This window comes from Ctenocephalides felis, unplaced genomic scaffold (genome assembly GCF_003426905.1).
Source record: "Ctenocephalides felis isolate EL2017-DRISC unplaced genomic scaffold, ASM342690v1 CF-g0.4_SCAFFOLD_00602, whole genome shotgun sequence".
Classification (NCBI taxonomy): Eukaryota; Metazoa; Arthropoda; class Insecta; order Siphonaptera; family Pulicidae; genus Ctenocephalides; species Ctenocephalides felis.
In genome coordinates this window covers 1-18,844 of record NW_020536756.1, presented here as the reverse complement: position 1 = coordinate 18,844, position 18,844 = coordinate 1, and the positions used below count along the sequence as shown (strand labels likewise).

Sequence of the window (18,844 nt, the reverse complement as noted above, 5' to 3'; positions counted from 1 at the left end):
TTGTGCATGCATTGTTTGGAACAAGTTAGTTGTTTTCTATGAGACCTAAAGTGACGCGTTTGAAATCTATGCCAACGTCCCTTAGGTAAATTTTAATCGTTTCTGGTTAGATCAAAATATATCAGATCATATCTGCCATAAATATCTTCTTGCTTCTGAAACACGTGTTTTTGAACGAGTTGAGGCTATTAGGCAAATATTTTCATTACTTATTTTTTAAAATGCAGATTTTGCAGTTATAGCAGTCTAATTATGGTTTTAGATGTCAATACTTTATTATATTTATCATTTCGTCTAGGATTACAAGGAATTCATTGACGCGGAGAATTTGATGCCGACCAGCACGTCAGACTTCCGAAATCCAGTATGTATAGAGATGAAGGCGATCCGTTTAGCTGGTGCTCATCTCAGAGAACGGGAACGAGAACGGGAACGGGAGCGGGAACGTGAAAAAGAGCGGGAACGCGAACGAGAAAAAGAAATTATTCCAACTGTAGCTCCTCCAAGGGCCAATGGAGATTTGGGCAGTGTTGATAGTTCCGATACATATGCCAGCTGCGATACACATCCATTTTTATCTCAGGGTGATTTGCTGGAGGTAAGGTTGGATAGTAAATTGAAAAAAATGATTTGGTTTTCTCAAAAACATATCAAGTTCCGAATCAGTGAGTTGGATGGTGTTTTTTTTTATGTTTCCTATTTCTAGGGTGAGGTTGATTCAAATTTATACGTCAATCCGCTCGATAAGGGTGCAGCACTTGTGAAAAAGAGCGCCTCTGGTGACTGTGGTCAGTTGAGAAGTTTAGGTGCGAGCCCCATGGACGAAGCTTTCAAGGACTTCGCCACTGTGGACAGCGCAAGTCGTATTAGTTTAAATGAATCTAACCTGCCTAAACATAGAAAGAAAAGATTCCAACAAGTAAGTAGTTAGAGAGTTGTTATCATCATATAATAAAATAGTGCTGTCAGAATGTATTGTAATTGTCACTATATTTTATTTTTACAGTTGAATCGTCCCCAAACCACTCTCGCCGAAAGAGATGCTTCCCAGGATAGTCTCGACAGAAGGCTTGGAGGACGCAGGACGTCTTTCATGCCAGGAAGATCCATAGCTTCCGTCACTAGGATTATTAACCAGCATCTGTTTGGGCTTCAAAGTTCTCCTAAAGGTGAAGCAATATTTTTGATTGGCTTATTGAAGGAACCATATCAAGTCCTCTTTTATTGGCTACTTAATTTTCATTCGCATTATAAGATTGATATAAAAAACAGTATTTATTGAATTGTAAATGTTCTAGTTTGTATATTTCCTGGTTAACTTTGTTAGCATGAATGGTAAATGTAAACTTGGTGTGGCTATTTTATAGCATAAAACTAATTAACAATATCAAGTTCAAAATTACATTTTTTTTTCAATCAAGTTTAATGAAAACTATACACCTGCAATAGTTAATGCTACACAATTAATGATTGAAATATTGAATTAAAACTTAAAATACAATTTTTGAATCATGTGCGTAGTTGTCCGAGTAGATACAAAGAGATTTCAACATCTGATCATAGACTTTTTATATATACTTCAATATAGTTATTAAATTAATTTTTCAATTACGAATATAACTATTTAGTTGAGTAAGCAAATGTTCATAATTATAAGTCCGGACTATTTTATGAAACAGAAATATATAAAAATTAAATAGTTATTAATATTTTGACTCAAATATAAGATTGTATTAGCAATAATATAATTCTGACGGTTTTCTTACTACTGCTATAATATACTACCCTACTTACCCGTAGGGCACGTTATAGTAATCGCAAAAAAATCGAAAATGAAAATTTTTATATATCTTTACGTTTCAAAGGTTTCTGAATATTTTGGCATACCTTAGAAAAAATGGATGTATGTGTTTGTGTTTGTGTGTGTGTATGTGCGTGTTGTGTATGTGTGTGTGTGCGGATACAAATTTTCGTCGACGATTTCGGGAACACCGATCAACCGATTTGAATAAATCAAAAAACATTTGATTCGTATTGATAACAAGACGTGCTGATTAGTTTTTGGCAAAGGCAGGTATAGCCGTTCCGAAGATACGGGGCAAAAAGTGCAAAAAATGGTAACTCAATTTTTAAGAGAACGGAGCGTCCGATTTTAATATTTCAAAAAACATTTTACTTGTATTGACAAGATGAAGGATTGATCAAATTTTCATGAAGGCAGGTCTAGCGGTTTTGGAGATCTAATAAAAAAAGTAAAAAAAATGTCATTTGGCGGTCAAAAATGATCATTAGACATATGCACATCAAATTATCAGATATTTTATAGAGATTTTAACAATAAGTATAAATTTTGTTTACATTCCTATGGGTTCCGTACCAATGTTTACCCGTTAGAGAGCGACGCGGCGCTTACGCGCTTTATATTTTGTCTCTATGCAGTTAAAGCAATACGATTGCTTTGAAAAATCTAATTTTTTCGAAGTAAAATTTTTTCAAAAATGTTAATCATTTTTAAAAAAATGATAATTATTGGTACGGTAAGTTCCAGCAATTTGCCTTAAGGCACGATGCCATGCGCCCCACTAGTTTACATTTTATTATACTAATTGATTGTATATTTAACCAAACGTTCGATTATTATGAACTGCCTGAAACCAAGCAATTTCAATTTACAGACAGTTTCGAACGTCAGGTTAAATTAAGTCAACAAACTTAAGATTGACTGCTGACAATATTTTCGTGTACCTTCTGCCCACATGACCATATCCTGCTGACCATATTTTTAATTCCCACTGCCCACATGACCATATCCTGCTGACCATATTTTTGGTCCTTTTACCCATATGCCCCTATTCCGCTCACCATCTTTTTGGGTTCAATTTCAATTTTCAGACGATTTCGAACGTCAGGTTAAATTAAGTCAATAGACTTAAGGTTGATTACTGATTATATTTTTAGGTTCCTTTTACTCACATGACCATAACTTGCTGATAATATTTTTGGCTTTCTTCTGACCATTTGACCATACCCTGCTGACCACAATGTGGTTTTATGTGATGTTTAATAATAATCACATAATAAACTTATGTGATTATTTTATATTAGGAGTAAACAAGTACTAGGCGGGTAAAAAGGTAAAAATATGAAGACAACATATTTACTTCATGAGTAAATTTAGTCAAGCTTCCACAACACTCCGATCGAGCTGGTCGGCAGTCAACCTGTTAATTTAAGGAAAAAAACATTCATATTTCTACTTTTTAGGAAAGAATGGCAGTAAATCCTCTCTCTCCATCGATTCTGCTGACGGTGGTTCTCCGCAGCTTGAATCTCACAGGCGATCCAAATCAATACTCAAGAACAAGGCGGAACAGGCCGCCCATCGACATTGCGGCGTCGGCGGACCTGGTGGGGTGGATCCGGAAAGCGAGCGCCTGTTAGCCGCGGATACGCATTCTTCGGCTACCATTGTTGGTTCTTCAGAAGCAGCGGTAATGATTATATGATATTATCACATTTATATACATAATATAATACAGTAGAAGTCTTTTAGTCCATTCAATTATATGTAATGAATTTTAAATCATTACAAATTAAAATGTTTTTTTCCATTTAGGAACGTTTTTTGTCGGCATCTCCAAAACCTCTTCCACGTCAGAGAGTTTTTTTACAGCAACGATCTAATCCTGGTCTCCTGGACGACAGAAGACTTAAGGAAGTAACAGGTGATTATGTAATTACTAGCGTTTATACAAAAACCAACATTTCAGAAAACCGTTTTTTGAATTTTAATTTTACTAAAAACCCGGTTTTAACCGGTTTTCGAATTTTATATATAAAATAAATTTTTGCTCGAATATTGTGTAATTTATCCGCAAATTTAGTGTAATTTAGAGCAGTCTTTGACTGAATTTATTCATTGTTCAATTTTATAGATAGTAAACAAAATTATTTTAATTTTGATTAGTAGGACTAAAAAATAATAGTTTATCTTGATTAAATAGCTTTGAAAATAATTATTCGTTATTCATGCATCATTTTCACATATAAGAAAGAAAATAGTTTTAACCCTCCGTCGGTCGGCGTGGTCTGGCCACACTTTTTTCGACTTCAATTAAAAAAAAAAATACTTTTAGTAATCGTTTCGACTTGAAATTTCTTGACTTTTCCTAAAATTTCATTAGCTGTCGATCAATGAAAAAATCAGGACGAAAAAATGTACAGAAGGATAATTATAAGGATATTAACTTTTTTATACTTCGAACGGTCGGAAAGGTCTGTCTAGACCACCCATACATTTTGTATGAAATATACGCTTTTTGATATATGTAAACCAGTATTTTGTCTTTTTTCATGGTATTTTCTATTCAAACTGCGTTGTTTATATTCTTTGCTATGTATTCTAACATGAATGTTAGTATTTTCATGACGAGAGTTCCTTGAAAACCTACCAAACTTATTGGTAATCGCAAACACTGAAAATCGGATTGGTAATGCACACATTCATTTCAAAGGTGCCGAAAAAGAATAAATATTGTTTTTCATTGATTTAAAATAGAAAAATTAACAAAAAAGCAACGATTTTATTATATTTCTTGATTTTTTTATATAATCGTTAATACATAAGACATCAAAAACTCATTTATCCCATATAAATGCATGTAAAATGAATGGTGGTCTAGCCAGAACTTTCCGACCGTTCGAAGGTGAAAAAATATCCGACCGACTGAGGGTTAAATAATACATTTTTGATTAAAAAATGCATAAATTTAAAAAAAAAATTAGATACATACTTGTTAATATCAATTTTAGTTTTAAAAATAATTAAGTTAAACTCGGGTATTGTCTGTTCCGAGCAATTTTAATTAATTAATTTTAAACATTCTAATTGTTTTTTTGTTGATTCTAATTGTTTAATAAAATATGATTCCAAAAAACTGAGAACGTGTATCAAATTGCTACTTACAACATGGCCTTTATAATTTCGAACAAAATTTTCTGAAATAGAAAATACTCTCATACTGGCGACCACATTATGCTTCATTGTTTTTAAAGCCTGACATATTTATTCTAAGTTTTTTGTTCTTTAATTTGTGGCTTCTAGAGTTTAAAACTCTTTTTTTTTAGTTTGAGTAGAGGAAGTTACTTCTTCTAGAAGAAATCACGCTGATTTAAATTAATATATACACTAGTATAAAAATCTAAATTAATATATACAAAACCTTTCTGGGAACCATTGTAGACTGATAAGATATTAAATGCTATTGAACCGATATGATTTCAAGTATCAAAACGCTTTCATCTATCTTTTAAATTTGGCTATATTTGTCATTTTCCATTTATACAGTAAAAACTGACTTTTCACTAAAAACCGGTTTTTACACTTCAATATTCACTGTATATGATATTTTCTTATATAATATTTAGTATAAAATAAGAATATCAAACTGTTATATTTCATCTCTGGTTCATTTCTTTAGCTATTCGGTTCATCATTCAATTCATCAAAAAATCTCTTAATTAACTTCAAATTAATTTCTGCCAGTTAAATATTGAACTTTGGGGTTGTCGTATTGTTGGAATCAATTTAAATGAAAATTTTTAAATTCACTTTACGGATTATCTGGTTATAGGTTCAACCCTTCCTGGACATGATCAATCTGAAGAATCAAAATTGTTAAGACGCACATACAGCAGCGGCGCACGGGATCGACCCGCTCCCTCATAGCGGTAAGGTCAGCTTTATACTCATTTCACAGTCTATAAATCATAAATTTTCAACTTTCTGAAGCAGAAGTTTATTGTAACCAGAAAATTCGATTTTCTCATTTTTTGGTTTTCTTCTACGTTGAAAGTGATTCTGAAACGTTTTAGACCAAATTTGGAAAAAATATATATACAATGAGATGTATTTATGAGAGCCAATATTTTGATTTATCGTCGACTTTTTTTGCATGTATGTATGAGAGCCAATATTTTGATTTATCGTCGACCTTTTTTTCATTCGACGTAGCTCGATAAAGACTTGTGACTTGTTTGACGTGAAATTGAGGTATTGTGAATGTTCATACTTATTTTACAGTCACTAAATTATAAATTTTTAACATTCTGAAGAAGGCTGCTCGAATCAATTTGTGAAAGAACAGCCTATTTTTTTTATTCTTCAATATCATTTATTGGGAATCGAGCTGATTAGTTCCTGGAAATAATTGGTCGACTCGTTTCTTCGTAATTAAATGTTAATTTTTGTTTGTTTTTTTTAAGAAACTCAAAATAGCGATAGAGTTCATGACCCAAGCAAACAACGTAAAATATTAGAGATAGAGGCCTACGAAAAGTGGTTCAAATATAAGAATTCATTATTGTTTGGAATAAAGGCTGAGCTTTTTGGACATACAAGCTCGTGTTTGTTTACTATAGTTAATTTATTAACTGATATTATGTTTATGTTTGTTGTGCAATTTTGATCGAAATATTTTATATCGATTGGTAACCGTATTGATTAGTTTTTAGTATAAGCGAAAACTTTGTTTTCGAATTTTCGAAATGAACATTTGGAAATTGTATCTAAATAGCTGAGTTTCAAAATATTGATCGATTATTTACTGGCTAGTTATAATAATAATAAGTTATAATTAAATAATAATAGTTAAACTATTAACAACGAATATTAATAATCTTACTTACTTATTAATAATTTAAATAAATAATCATTTTCGTTTTCACAGATATTTTTACCTTACAGGTACATGATTGTGACCTGCATCTCTAGAAGATAAGCGAGTCAAACTTTCGTAAGGAGATTATATTACATGTTGAAAAAAAACAAAATGTACTTATCAAAAATATCAATGTTATTTAAAAAATATGTTATATTATTGTTGAGAACAAAAAACTGCAACGGTTTCATAAAACGTGTTAAAACGTTCAAAAAACTATTGTGAATTACTTTACAAAATCAACTCGACGTCTAAGACATCGTATTTAAATGTTAGAAGCAATGTTTGTATATCACATATTCTCGGCGGTAACCGTATTAGATTGTATTTCTTAACAAAAAACCAAAAGCTTAACGTATATTCACTAGTAGAAAAGTATCTATTTGATGTCTCGTAAATTTGTAAATCTGTTGCTAAAGCGACTCGATAATTTGATGTGTTAAACCGTTTGTGCTGTTTATATAAATATATATAATATAAATATATATAATAGTGATATTAATTTATAAATCGAGTGAAAGACTGTTAACATTTAAAATCTGTGTCTCTGTGTAAGTGCTTATTAAATTATAAAAATTAGAGCGTTGTTAGTGCGACACTTGTTGGTCACTGTTACAAGACTATTTAAAAAATAAAATTTCATAAAACATTTTATCCAAGAAACAAAACTCGTCGAATAGTGTTCATGATTTCCAGAATGGGCAGATTTCATATCCGCTACCTGGGTTCGACAACACCTCGTTTATATTTAATTATTTTTGTAGTTCATAAAAAAAATAATACTTAAGATATATAAATATATCGGATATAAAGCAATATTACATGTTCATAACACATTTCCATGAACTGTTGCACATGTTGTGTATATGATTTTAAGACACTGTTAAAGTTTAAAATTAGGATTAAGTAAAAGTTATTACATACTGGGTCAGGCAATGAATGAGATCGTTTGCATAATCAAGATCGACTTTTATATACATACTATTAACTAATAATTTTACACATCAGGACGACAAATATATCATTTCAGCCATGCATGGAATTATTAACCTTTTTGTGCTTTTGTTATAAGAGAGTTTTCCGCAGAAGTGATACTCCTGTACAAAGTGTTGGATTTACAATAGGAGCAAACGAGGCTAGTAGCGGCAAATTTTCTGGGGCGGCAAAAAGTGAGAAAAAAATTCTATATAATATAATTAACTAATTTTTCCTAACATTTTTATTTCAAAAAATATAATTAAGAAAGCATAATACGATTATGATGCAACATTTGGGTTCAAATAACCGATTATTAAAGTTCATCATTTTTTATAAAATTTGGGGGTTTAGGGTTTAGAGTTTTATGCTAAATAACTTAAATATTATTAACTTCCCGTGGGGTAAGTTATTGTAATGGGCCGAAAATCGAAATTGAAAATTTTTACATTTCTCGACGTTTTGAAGGTTTCTGAACATATTGACATACCTCAGAAAAAATGGATGTGTGTGTGTGTTGTGTGTGTATATGTATGTATGAATACAAATTTCCGGTCACGTTTTCGGACGCACGGATCAACTGATTTGAATGGTTCAAAAAACATTCGATTCCTATTGATAGGGAGATGAGCTGATTAGTTTTTGGCAAAGGCAGGTCCAGCAGTTACGGAGATAAAGAGCACAGAGTGCAGAAAATAGAAATCGAGTTTTTGAGAGAACGGAGCATCCGATTTGAATGATCTAAAAAACATTCAATTAGTAATGATTGGGAGAAGGGTTTATTAGTTTTTGGCAAAGGCAGGCCCAGCCATTTCGAAGATACGGAGCTAAATGTGTAAAAAATGGCAGTTTTTGAGAGAACTAAGCGTCCGATTTAAATGATTCAAAGAACTGTCTGCTTGTCTTAACAAAATAATTGATTTTGGAAAAAAAATTGTTTGAACTAATATAGTTCTAATATACTTCAAACAAATAATTTCAACTTTGCAATTCAGTTTATATAATTCCTATAAATATTAGACAATGTTACAATATTAATAATAATCTATTTGAAAACATTCAGTATTCCTCGCACATTTCGTTACGGTACGGGAAGTTCCAGCAATTTGCCTTAAGGCCCACTAGTTTTGAATAATAGGTTTTAGAATGTTAATAATATGTTTTAGAATGTCCTTGCTCCCAGAGGCTTAAATGCTTCCAAATTGATAAAAGAAATCTCTGAAAGTTTTAGCTCTTAATATTAAATTCAAGATAGTCCACAATCCAACCAAAGTTTCTTGGTTCTTCCTTCTTAAGTAAATATTTTACTTATTTTATGAAACATATCAAATTTTTTATGTATTTTTTTTTTGTTATGTTTAAAATAAGCAAATACAATGTTATTCTCAAAATTTTGATTCACTTGTCGCTAATTTATAAACAAATGGAATTTTACTCATATATGTTATTTCCATAGGAACTTTGGTTGGAGTGCGAACTATCTTAACGTTAACATTAAAAGCTAAAACTTACAGAGAACTTTTTTTAATCAATTTGGAATCATTCGAGCCCCTGGGAGCAAGAAATTTAGAAAATATCCATATAAATGACCACCCTAATAGTGTTAGTTAGTTTTTGGTGAAGATCGGTCGAATCGTTTCTTTGTAATTAGGTAATTGTTAAAAAAAATATGTCGATTTTAATGAAACCTTTTTGGCGACAGATTCTGTTCTTAATCAACATGCTAAAATATTAGAGGCCTACGATAAGTGGTTTAATTATGAAAATTAATTAATGTTTGGCTGCGCTTTTAGAACATACTCCGAGTATATATTAGACGTCTTTTTCAATTATATATAATATTTAAACCGTTTGTCGAAAATAACTAAGATGTTTGAAAAAATCGTACTATAAATTGAATAATCTGCAATAGTTTCTTGCATTATAATGTTCTTTTACAGCAATGTAGTATTCATAAATAAATCATAAATGAATATATTGATTTCTTACTGATTAAGTCGATTATTCACAAAGTACATGCAACCTAAGGTAAAATGCCACTTATACCTAGTTAGATTTGTATACGATCATTCATTGCTTGGCCTATCACGAGTGTGGCATGAAATATATAGTGGATGTAATTCGTATATGAAACAGTTAAGAGAATTATTAATTATTACTTATTTAATTGCTTATTTGTCTGTGATTTTTATTTATTAAACTTAATTTGTGAATATCTATGATAATACATATAAATGATAACTGATGTATGTATATATGTATATATGTTTCTTATGTATAACTATAACGTCTCTTAAAAGCTATTTATTATAATATAAAATTTCACTATCAACACGTCACATTTTAATTACAAAGATTTTGTTTGTACTAAAATTAAAAGTTTCACTTTTACGTCCATTTTTGTAATTATTTGATATGAAAATGCAGAAATCTATCTACTGTTCTACAAAAATTGTTTTTATATTGTTTTTTTTTCTGGGCTATTATTTTCATGATAACTTGAGAGAAAATCGATAAAACAAATTAATAAATCTTTAGCTAAAAACTAATTTTTATTAAAATATTTTTAATAGCCATACAACTGAAATCAAAATTCACTATATTCAAGAATTTATGACTGAAATATATTATGTCAATTTCTTGAAAAACAAATTTCTAGTGAGTGCTGAAAGCGGGGGCATGTTCGATTAATTATTACATTTGTAATTTGGTTATTTCTATATGTCCGAGTACAATATTAAGAAAATATTGTTAAAATATATAACTAAAATCCTGTAAATCTGTATCATCTATATCTTTGAAAAATCTTTAAAGCATCTCTTAATTGAGACTTTCTCATCATTTGTTTTAAAAGTCATAAGTTACTAGAACAGATTAATATTTATATATATATATATATATATATATATATATATTTATATATATATTTATATATATGTGTATATATATAAATCTGTTCTAGTAGCTTATGATTTATATATATATATATATATATATATATATATATATATATATATATATATATATAGCAATGAAGGCCTATTTTATAGCTCGAGTCATAAGTTTTATAAAAATAATTTGAACGCATAATTGCTATTTACAATTGTTATTAAAAAGATTTAAATCGAAACAAAACAAAACATAATACATTGGAATCTTTTTTCTTTCTTATTTTTATGTATTTAAATAATTTAAATTGTTACAAATATAGAAAATTGATTTTGAAAGATACCTTATCTAATTAAATTTATTGTTTTACTGCTAAATTTTTCAGATAACTACATCAAAAAATTAAATATTGAACTAACTAAAATAATTAATTCTTTTCGAAATACAATAATCTTAAAAATTGCTGTGATAGATATAAGTTTAAGTTTTCAATATAAGTTTACATTTGTTTTTTTGCGACTTATATCAATTTATTTGTTCTCTCCGGGTTACGTTTCACTGATCTTTTTTTTTTAATTATTAATATTTTAACTTTGATGATATAAGAGTATTTCAATCATTCATAAATTATGATCATAATTTATACTCTGATCAATATAATGAAAACCATAAATATTATAACAAAGAGGTCAAAACTTATATATTCATTTCACAGAATCGTAAACGTAATTGTAAATTTACAATATCATTTTATAAAACTTGTACTGTTTCATAAATACGTATTAAAATATTGTATTATATTACAATTTTTAAATAAATTGTGCAATATTATATCTTTCTTTAACTCAAGTTAAAGGACCGAGTATATATGGTCCCAGAGCCATGTACATATTTGACAAATTATTTAATCCAGAAAAAAATATAAAACACATTACAGTAATACCTGGTTTCATTTTAGATTAGGTTAGAAAATATAACCGAATCATAATGTAATGTTATTTTGTTTAGTTACAATAGTGATTAAAATTGCTGCTGAGAAAATAGTTGAAGCTAGATGAAGTGATATTTGCAAGTTCTAATTTTATTAGGTTCTTTGTAATATACTTATACAATTATTATTTGTATGTACAACAATATATATATATATATATATATATATATATATACAGGGCCGGTCCTACCTTGAATGCAATGCATGCAAAAATGCAGGCGCAAGCCTTAGGGGGCGCCAAAACGAGTTTCGGAAATTAAATTTATAATATATTATTTATATTTGTTATATAAAATCTAAAATCATTTATATAAAATCTATAATACTTAATAAATTATAACAAACAGTCTAACTTAACTAGGGATCCGGGACACAAAAAGCATATTTATTTTGCAATGTGATATCAGTAGAAACAATTAACCGGTTAATAACTCTGCAAATTAGTAAATAACAGCTATGTTCATTGCTTAATCTACTTATTCACTTTTTCCTTTGTTTGAAGTTACCGTGGAATCGAAAAAAAAATTATCTAGTGTTCAATCCCATAAGCTCAAATCTGCGAAAGATTAAATTAATCATTGGGAAAAATTGCGAGCTGATTTAGTTGAAACGAAACTTGTTAAAAAAATATAAACAAATTATAATCGGGACGATAAAAAATGGGGAGTCTGTGCTTAAAAAATGGCACGTTTATTCCGAGAAATTGAATTGTAACTTTTGCTTTTGTTGCAAATGTTTCGCATCTGATGAATTTTGAACGTTGAAGACACGCGTGGTTAGGGTTATACAAATATGAAAAATGGAAGCAAAATTTACTTTGGAACAAAAATCTTAAGGCTTTTTTTATACATAGCGCTGTCCATACTCTAAATTTAATAATTATTAACTATGCTGAAATAATACATATCAAATATAATAAGTTTTTGTTTCAATGTAGTTCAAGAATGTGCAATTTCTTTGCATTTTTTACTGATTTTTGGACAATACTTTTAAAATACGTTAAAAGTTTAACTTTAAAACAACAAACTGATACTCTGAATATGTCGGGAAAGCAAGAATAAATATTATTCGGCTCTTAAAATTAAAAAAATCCAACATGTAATACGAGTGTTATGATTAAAAATGAAAAGCTAGTTTTTTTGGCACTCTTGGCATGATTTGCTCAATAGAATAAAGCGCATAATAAATAAGTAAAATGTTTTAAAACCGAAATATTAAAATTGCACATACGTTAAAAATAATTGAAATATTAAAAATATTTGATTATAATCAACCCGCAAATCGCCTCGATTTTCTAAATAAATTTAAAATCAATATATTTTATACGCTTTTAGCTTATAACTAATTTTTTGTGTACTAAATCCAGAATAATTAAAAATAAATTTTCAAGAAATCTATAAATATTTATATAATTTTAATAAAAAACTGTTAAAACAGTTAATATTAATAAGGGGGGAGGGGGACGCTAGAAAAAAAGTTGCATGCGGGCGCTGAGAACCCCAGGACCGGCCCTGCTTATCACCATTATTATCTAATATAACTAATGTTTAATATCATAATCGAAGTTATTACCTATTTCATATTATTTAAATTGATTTAAACTTAGCAAAATACAAAAAGGTGTTAAAAAGCAGAGTTATATGGAACACAATGTAGAAAGACTTCTTTAAGTATACTAAAGTATTTTAAAGGTAAACTAAAGTATTTATTTAACTCTTATAGTTTATATATAGTTTAGCTTAACAGTTTTTAAGAGATTAAATTTCAAAACTATTACAAACTACTTACATGTTTTATATATGTCTCCTGAAAACGTAAAACTGTTCTTTGTTTGTTTGCACTAATATTAAATTTCACCACTATGTCATCATTTATATTCATATATGATTTTAATTTTAAATTTAAACATTTAAACAATTCACATGATTAATTATATTTAATCGTTAGTAGGTTTTTAAAGTTAAATCTGAACTGTCATTTTTTGACTTGATGAAAGAAAATGTTATCAGGCAACACCACTTTGAGCTTTTAAAATAAATTCACAAGCGGCAACACTCTTTGCCGTTGAAAAGTGACATTTACGCTCATTATTTAAAACCGCCATAGCTATGAAACAAATAAGGTTATTTTGTAATTTGAAGTAGACAAAAGTGTTTTGATGCCATTTTATTATTTGTGCCGCTTATAATAATTTTTATAGCAATGGTTTAGAAAGTTACTATGATCGTTTAACTCCTGCGGATTTATTTTTCAGTGGTAATAATTTTTAAGTTCATTGAATGACAGTTTGTCCTATGTACAAAATTTGTTACTTACATATTTGAATTTATTTATTAATATTTCTAATTGATAATGTAATGTAATTAATAATGTTATTTGAAGCATTTTATCATTTATAATTATGGCGGTACCAGAATTAATTTTTTATGATTTTTCAGTTTCAATATGACGTGCAAGTGGAAGCTAATTAGGCAATTTCATGAAGGGGAATATGAATTAACACTTGGAAAAAATGCAATAGGAAGAAATGTTAATTCAGAAGTTCGATGTTCAAGCCTTTTTGTATCAAGGACTCATTGCATCATAGAAGTATCTGAAGATTTAATCAAAATTATTGATAACAAGGTATATCTCAGCTTATTTAACATTCTCGATCCAATAACCAGTTTTATTTGTGCAAATATAATTCAAACATGGATGTTGAAACCTAGCATTCAACATCAAAATTAGTTTTCTTATATAAATCACTTTTCCTTTCTTGCAGAGTTCCAATGGCACATATGTTAATTACAATATGATACCAACAGATACTTATCACACATTATACGATAATGATATAATAGGATTAGGTGTAGCTGGTGACCAATCCCTTAGTGAAGAATTTTTTGTTTTTAAATTAATTAATAATATAAAATACTACAAAATAATATTCAAAGATCTGTAAAGAGATCTATTGGGGATGAATCCATAGATATTGATAACAAACGAATAAAAATTGAAAACGAAGCATCATTTGATGATGATGACAATGATAACATGCTGCTCAATTACACACAAAGTGATAATGACATTGTAGTAATTAGCGACGATGAAAGTTCAATGGTGCAAAAATTTGAAAAGTCTTTCAAATCAAGTGGGATAGTAGAAAATTTGGATCAACCAAATGATAGACTACTAATGGAGATTGATGAAGATCTGTCTGAGAGCAATAATGAAATTATTTGCCTTGACAGTGATAATGAAGATGATGACGTTGATAAGTGGATAAATAAACTTTCTCAAAATTTTTCCATGAAGGGCAACAAATCCTTGGTAAAAGATGACGATGATCACTTACCTGATTTGCAAATAGAACATGAGGATATCAAAGGATTACCTTTATCTCAAAATTTACTTAAATTGATAGAAGAAGATGCAAAATATGATATGAAAAATGAAGTAACTACTAGTGCAGGTGACCAGGAGAAAGAAAGATCTTGTAGATTTAGAGGAATATGACTTTATAGCAAATAGTGAAAGCAATGATCAGAATGCATTACCTGAACCACCAACTTCAAGCACTATAACCCCATCAAAAAAAACTTACATAAAGCCACCAATAATAGAATGCCCAGTAAACATGATTCCAAGACGAAAGAGTTCAACAGGTAAATGTAATATAGATTTAATATATATATATATATATATATATATATATAGTAGAACCTGGATTATCCGGACCTCGGTTATACGGATTTGCGATTATCCGGACTCCCAACTGCGACCAATTTATATGGATGTACATACCTACAATTTGAATTTTTGCACGATTTATGCTGCAGTTTAGTATATGTATGTAATATAATCTAAGAAAATATATATGTACATACATAAGGAAATGTTAATTTCTTATTAAACATTGATTTTGGTTGATATCTATATATGTATTTGCTATTTTTGATAAATACACATTAGTATTCTTCATACATTGGATCATCCGGATTTTCGATTATCCGGATGCCTAGCGACAACAATTAGTCCGGTTAATCGAGGTTCTACTGTATGTATATATTATATGTTGAGAGTTTTGTCGATGTTGAAATTTATATTTATGTATTTATATCTCTTTAAGATTCAAGTGATATTATATCAAATAATTTAAATTTTTAGGTTCCACTTTAGAGAACAAATCAAAGGAAAAGGCAATACAAAAAACTGTAAAGTCTGAAAAATCAAAGCCTATATCTAAATCTAAAAGAAATTCAGTCAAAAAGTTAAAAAGCATTGAAAAGGGAGAGAAAAAAATTATTGGACAAATAAGAAAAAATCGTTTGAAAGAATTAGCTGACAAAACTGCACCTCCAAAAGAATTCAATGATAGTCCAAAAATTGTATCTAAGCCAAAAGTTAAATTTACCGAAAATAATCGAGGAGCATTCCTTACAGATAATATTCCAGTAGTTCCATGTAATAAAAATGATTCAAAAACCAAAACTAAAAATGATGCAAGTTTACCCAAAGTGTCAGATCTTCCTAAGATACCAAAGAAAACAAGAATTCAAATGATAACAATGCAGCAAAAAAAAGCAGTGAAGAAGAATTAGAAATTAAAAATAAATCAAAGAGAAATTCAAAGGAGAAGAACGATTCAAAAGAGAAAAACAGTTCTTCAGGAAAACTGATCAATAATGATTCTACTGAAAAGAGACTTAGTGCTGGTATGTCTAAAATGAAAATAACTGTTGATCAGTTGATGGAAGTTGATACCGTTACTAGCAAGGTAATTGATAATAAACAACTCAAAGGTATTTCAAGTGGTGGAAAGTCAATCATAGAAACATCAAACAAACAACAGGAATATTGAAATCATGTTTGAAGTCTGGCAAAAAACCTCGGCGTTCTATAAAAATTATTATGCGTCCTGAAATACATTATTTTGAAATTGAAGAAGGCAATAAACTTAATAGATGCAATGTCAAAGATCTGCCTCTGAACTGGCAAGAAAAGAAAAAATCTATGCCAGCCATTTGTTCGCAAACTGCTTCTATAAATAAAGTTGAAAATATTGATAATGTTATTGCTCTCATAACAACTTGGAATCCAACATGGCTTTATGAACAGAAAAATAATCCAGCACTTCCACCATTACTCAAAGATACACCGTATAAGCGATCCCCATTGTTACACTCATATAGTAGTTATTCTGATTATGAAAGGTAATTTTACAATATATTAAATACCTCATTGTTTATACAGTTATGAGTTATGTTAAAAATTAAAAACATTAATTTGTGATTCATTCTGTTTAGAACAATAATGCCTTTAATGATAGATGAACTGTGGGCAATAGTTTCTAAAGAATGGGATAATCGAGAATATCACCTGATGTTCGGAAAAATGCATATAATATTGGTATAGATCAAGCACTACCTTTTCCTGGAGAGTCAAAAAATACTAAAAGTCAAATTATGATGATACACTGCCATAGTAAGATACCCAAAATATTTTATGTATTTTTACGATTTATACTATTAACTGTTTGTTTATTATGTATTTTTACAAAGTACTATTGACCCTTTTGCGCCCGGTACCGATTTAAAAACAATTTACCAGCAACTCGGCGCCCCATTCTGATGAAAACGTATCTGCTATAAATTTGGCATTATTGTATAAGTTATGCAATTTGTTTCATATGAATTTGTGGTCATTCAAGAACATATATTTACAGCAACATCTAAATTTATTTTATGCAGCATGTTAAACTTGAAAGCAATTTCCAAAAGTAATAGCAGGTTGCTTCTCATGTTGATATTAATCACTGTCGTGACATGTCTCTCTTCCAACTTTTAATGAATTTACAAATCGCTCTGTTGATTGTAGTAAAACTTATTTTCTACTGTACAAGATGTCATTTGAGTAAAAATAAATACATTATATAACAATTTTGAATAATGTTTATAAGTAATATGGTAACACTCGTGATGCACACATTTATTAGTGTCAACCAAATTATATATTTATAATAGCATTAAAAATATGTATAATATTTAAAAACAATAATGTATTAAAGTCATATTTCAAATATGATATGATCGGTTCGTCATTGTAATTAGCATTTAGAAATGAACCTTCATTAGAGAAATGAAGTAATTGCTGGTTAATAAATTCTATAATATTCATTCACATAATGGATTATGTTGAACAACGTCTAAACAAATAATGTTTTCTGTAATGTATGTAATTGTGCTTGAACAACTTCATGTAATTAAAATTAACATACATTCATTGACTGCTTGTATTTTTTTTAACTTTTTTGCTGGCGATATAATCTCAATCTTAGAGAAGACAACCTAGTTATATGCCAAACTTAAATTCCTCCAAAAGTGAACGCAAAGGGCGCAAAGGGTTATCTTCTTCATTCAATTATTATCATATCATAACTGTAGCTTTCTGAAATTTTAGTGTTATAAGTAAAACGGATTACGAAAAAAGTAATCATCCTAGAGAAGGTGACTATATAGTTATGGGCCTCGTTCAAAATCCTGGATCAAGCACCTCTCAATCTTCTAGTGAAAAGAATACAACTAATATTCGAAAAAGATTTGCATTTGTGAATATTGCGAAAAAAGTAATTGCAAGAGATCAGGATGTAAATGAAAGCCTATGTAAGGTTTATTTTCAAATAATGTATTAATGATTAATAAAAATAAAAATATTTTATTTCAGTGAAATTTTACTAAAAACCGTATGGAATCTTATATTTGGAGTTTAAAACTAAAAACAAACCATTAGATTTAAATTATAAAGAGCCAATGATTGCTTATATTGTCTCATACATAAATCCAATAATTCGGAATTTTAAAGCTATATTGGCATTGCCTAACTCAAATTATGTCAAAATGTACTTAATCCTAAAATTGAACAGTATACAAGCATAAAGAGATACAAACAATGGTGTTAATATGGTGAGTATATTTTCAAGCTTGTTTATCAAGAAGCCTTCAATTGTTGTTTATTATAATCAACGATAATGTTAATACCTATTATACTATATTTTTTCCAACAATAATATTATTAGGTGCGCAACTAAGTTCTCGGTGTTTGTCAGTATATAGCTCTAGCTAGTCGATTTTGACTAACCCAAAACGTCTTGAACCAAGCTTTTGCATTATATACTTCTGGTTAAGTGAAATGTCTAATTTCATGCCAAACAATCGTCATTTGCGGAGAGTGTTGATTTTCGTCTTCCATTCGAAAAAACGGCGGCTCAAGAGCATCGAGAGCTACGGTA

General features: G+C 29.1%; 3 protein-coding genes across 3 annotated transcripts; all 3 read left to right on the top strand.

Moving 5' to 3' along the window:
* The first annotated feature begins 331 nt into the window (after positions 1-331).
* On the top strand, positions 332-5,728 carry LOC113366556. The gene is made up of 7 exons (XM_026608186.1): positions 332-389; positions 426-617; positions 708-919; positions 1,007-1,169; positions 3,265-3,491; positions 3,617-3,725; positions 5,634-5,728. The coding sequence occupies exons 1-7, from the start codon at positions 332-334 to the stop codon at positions 5,726-5,728; spliced, it is 1,056 nt and encodes a 351-aa protein (XP_026463971.1).
* Positions 5,729-13,782: 8,054 nt separating this feature from the next.
* On the top strand, positions 13,783-16,157 carry LOC113366546. Its single transcript, XM_026608175.1, has 6 exons — positions 13,783-13,830; positions 14,013-14,199; positions 14,339-14,461; positions 14,521-14,886; positions 15,029-15,221; positions 15,724-16,157. The coding sequence occupies exons 2-6, from the start codon at positions 14,020-14,022 to the stop codon at positions 16,155-16,157; spliced, it is 1,296 nt and encodes a 431-aa protein (XP_026463960.1). The 5' UTR covers positions 13,783-13,830; positions 14,013-14,019.
* A 248-nt stretch (positions 16,158-16,405) lies between these two features.
* On the top strand, positions 16,406-18,218 carry LOC113366537 (the record flags this gene model as incomplete). The annotated part of the gene is made up of 3 exons (XM_026608163.1): positions 16,406-16,769; positions 16,863-16,940; positions 18,016-18,218. Coding segments are annotated over exons 1-3 (583 nt in total), but the record flags the coding sequence as incomplete, so codon positions are not given.
* Between the last annotated feature and the right edge of the window lie 626 nt (positions 18,219-18,844).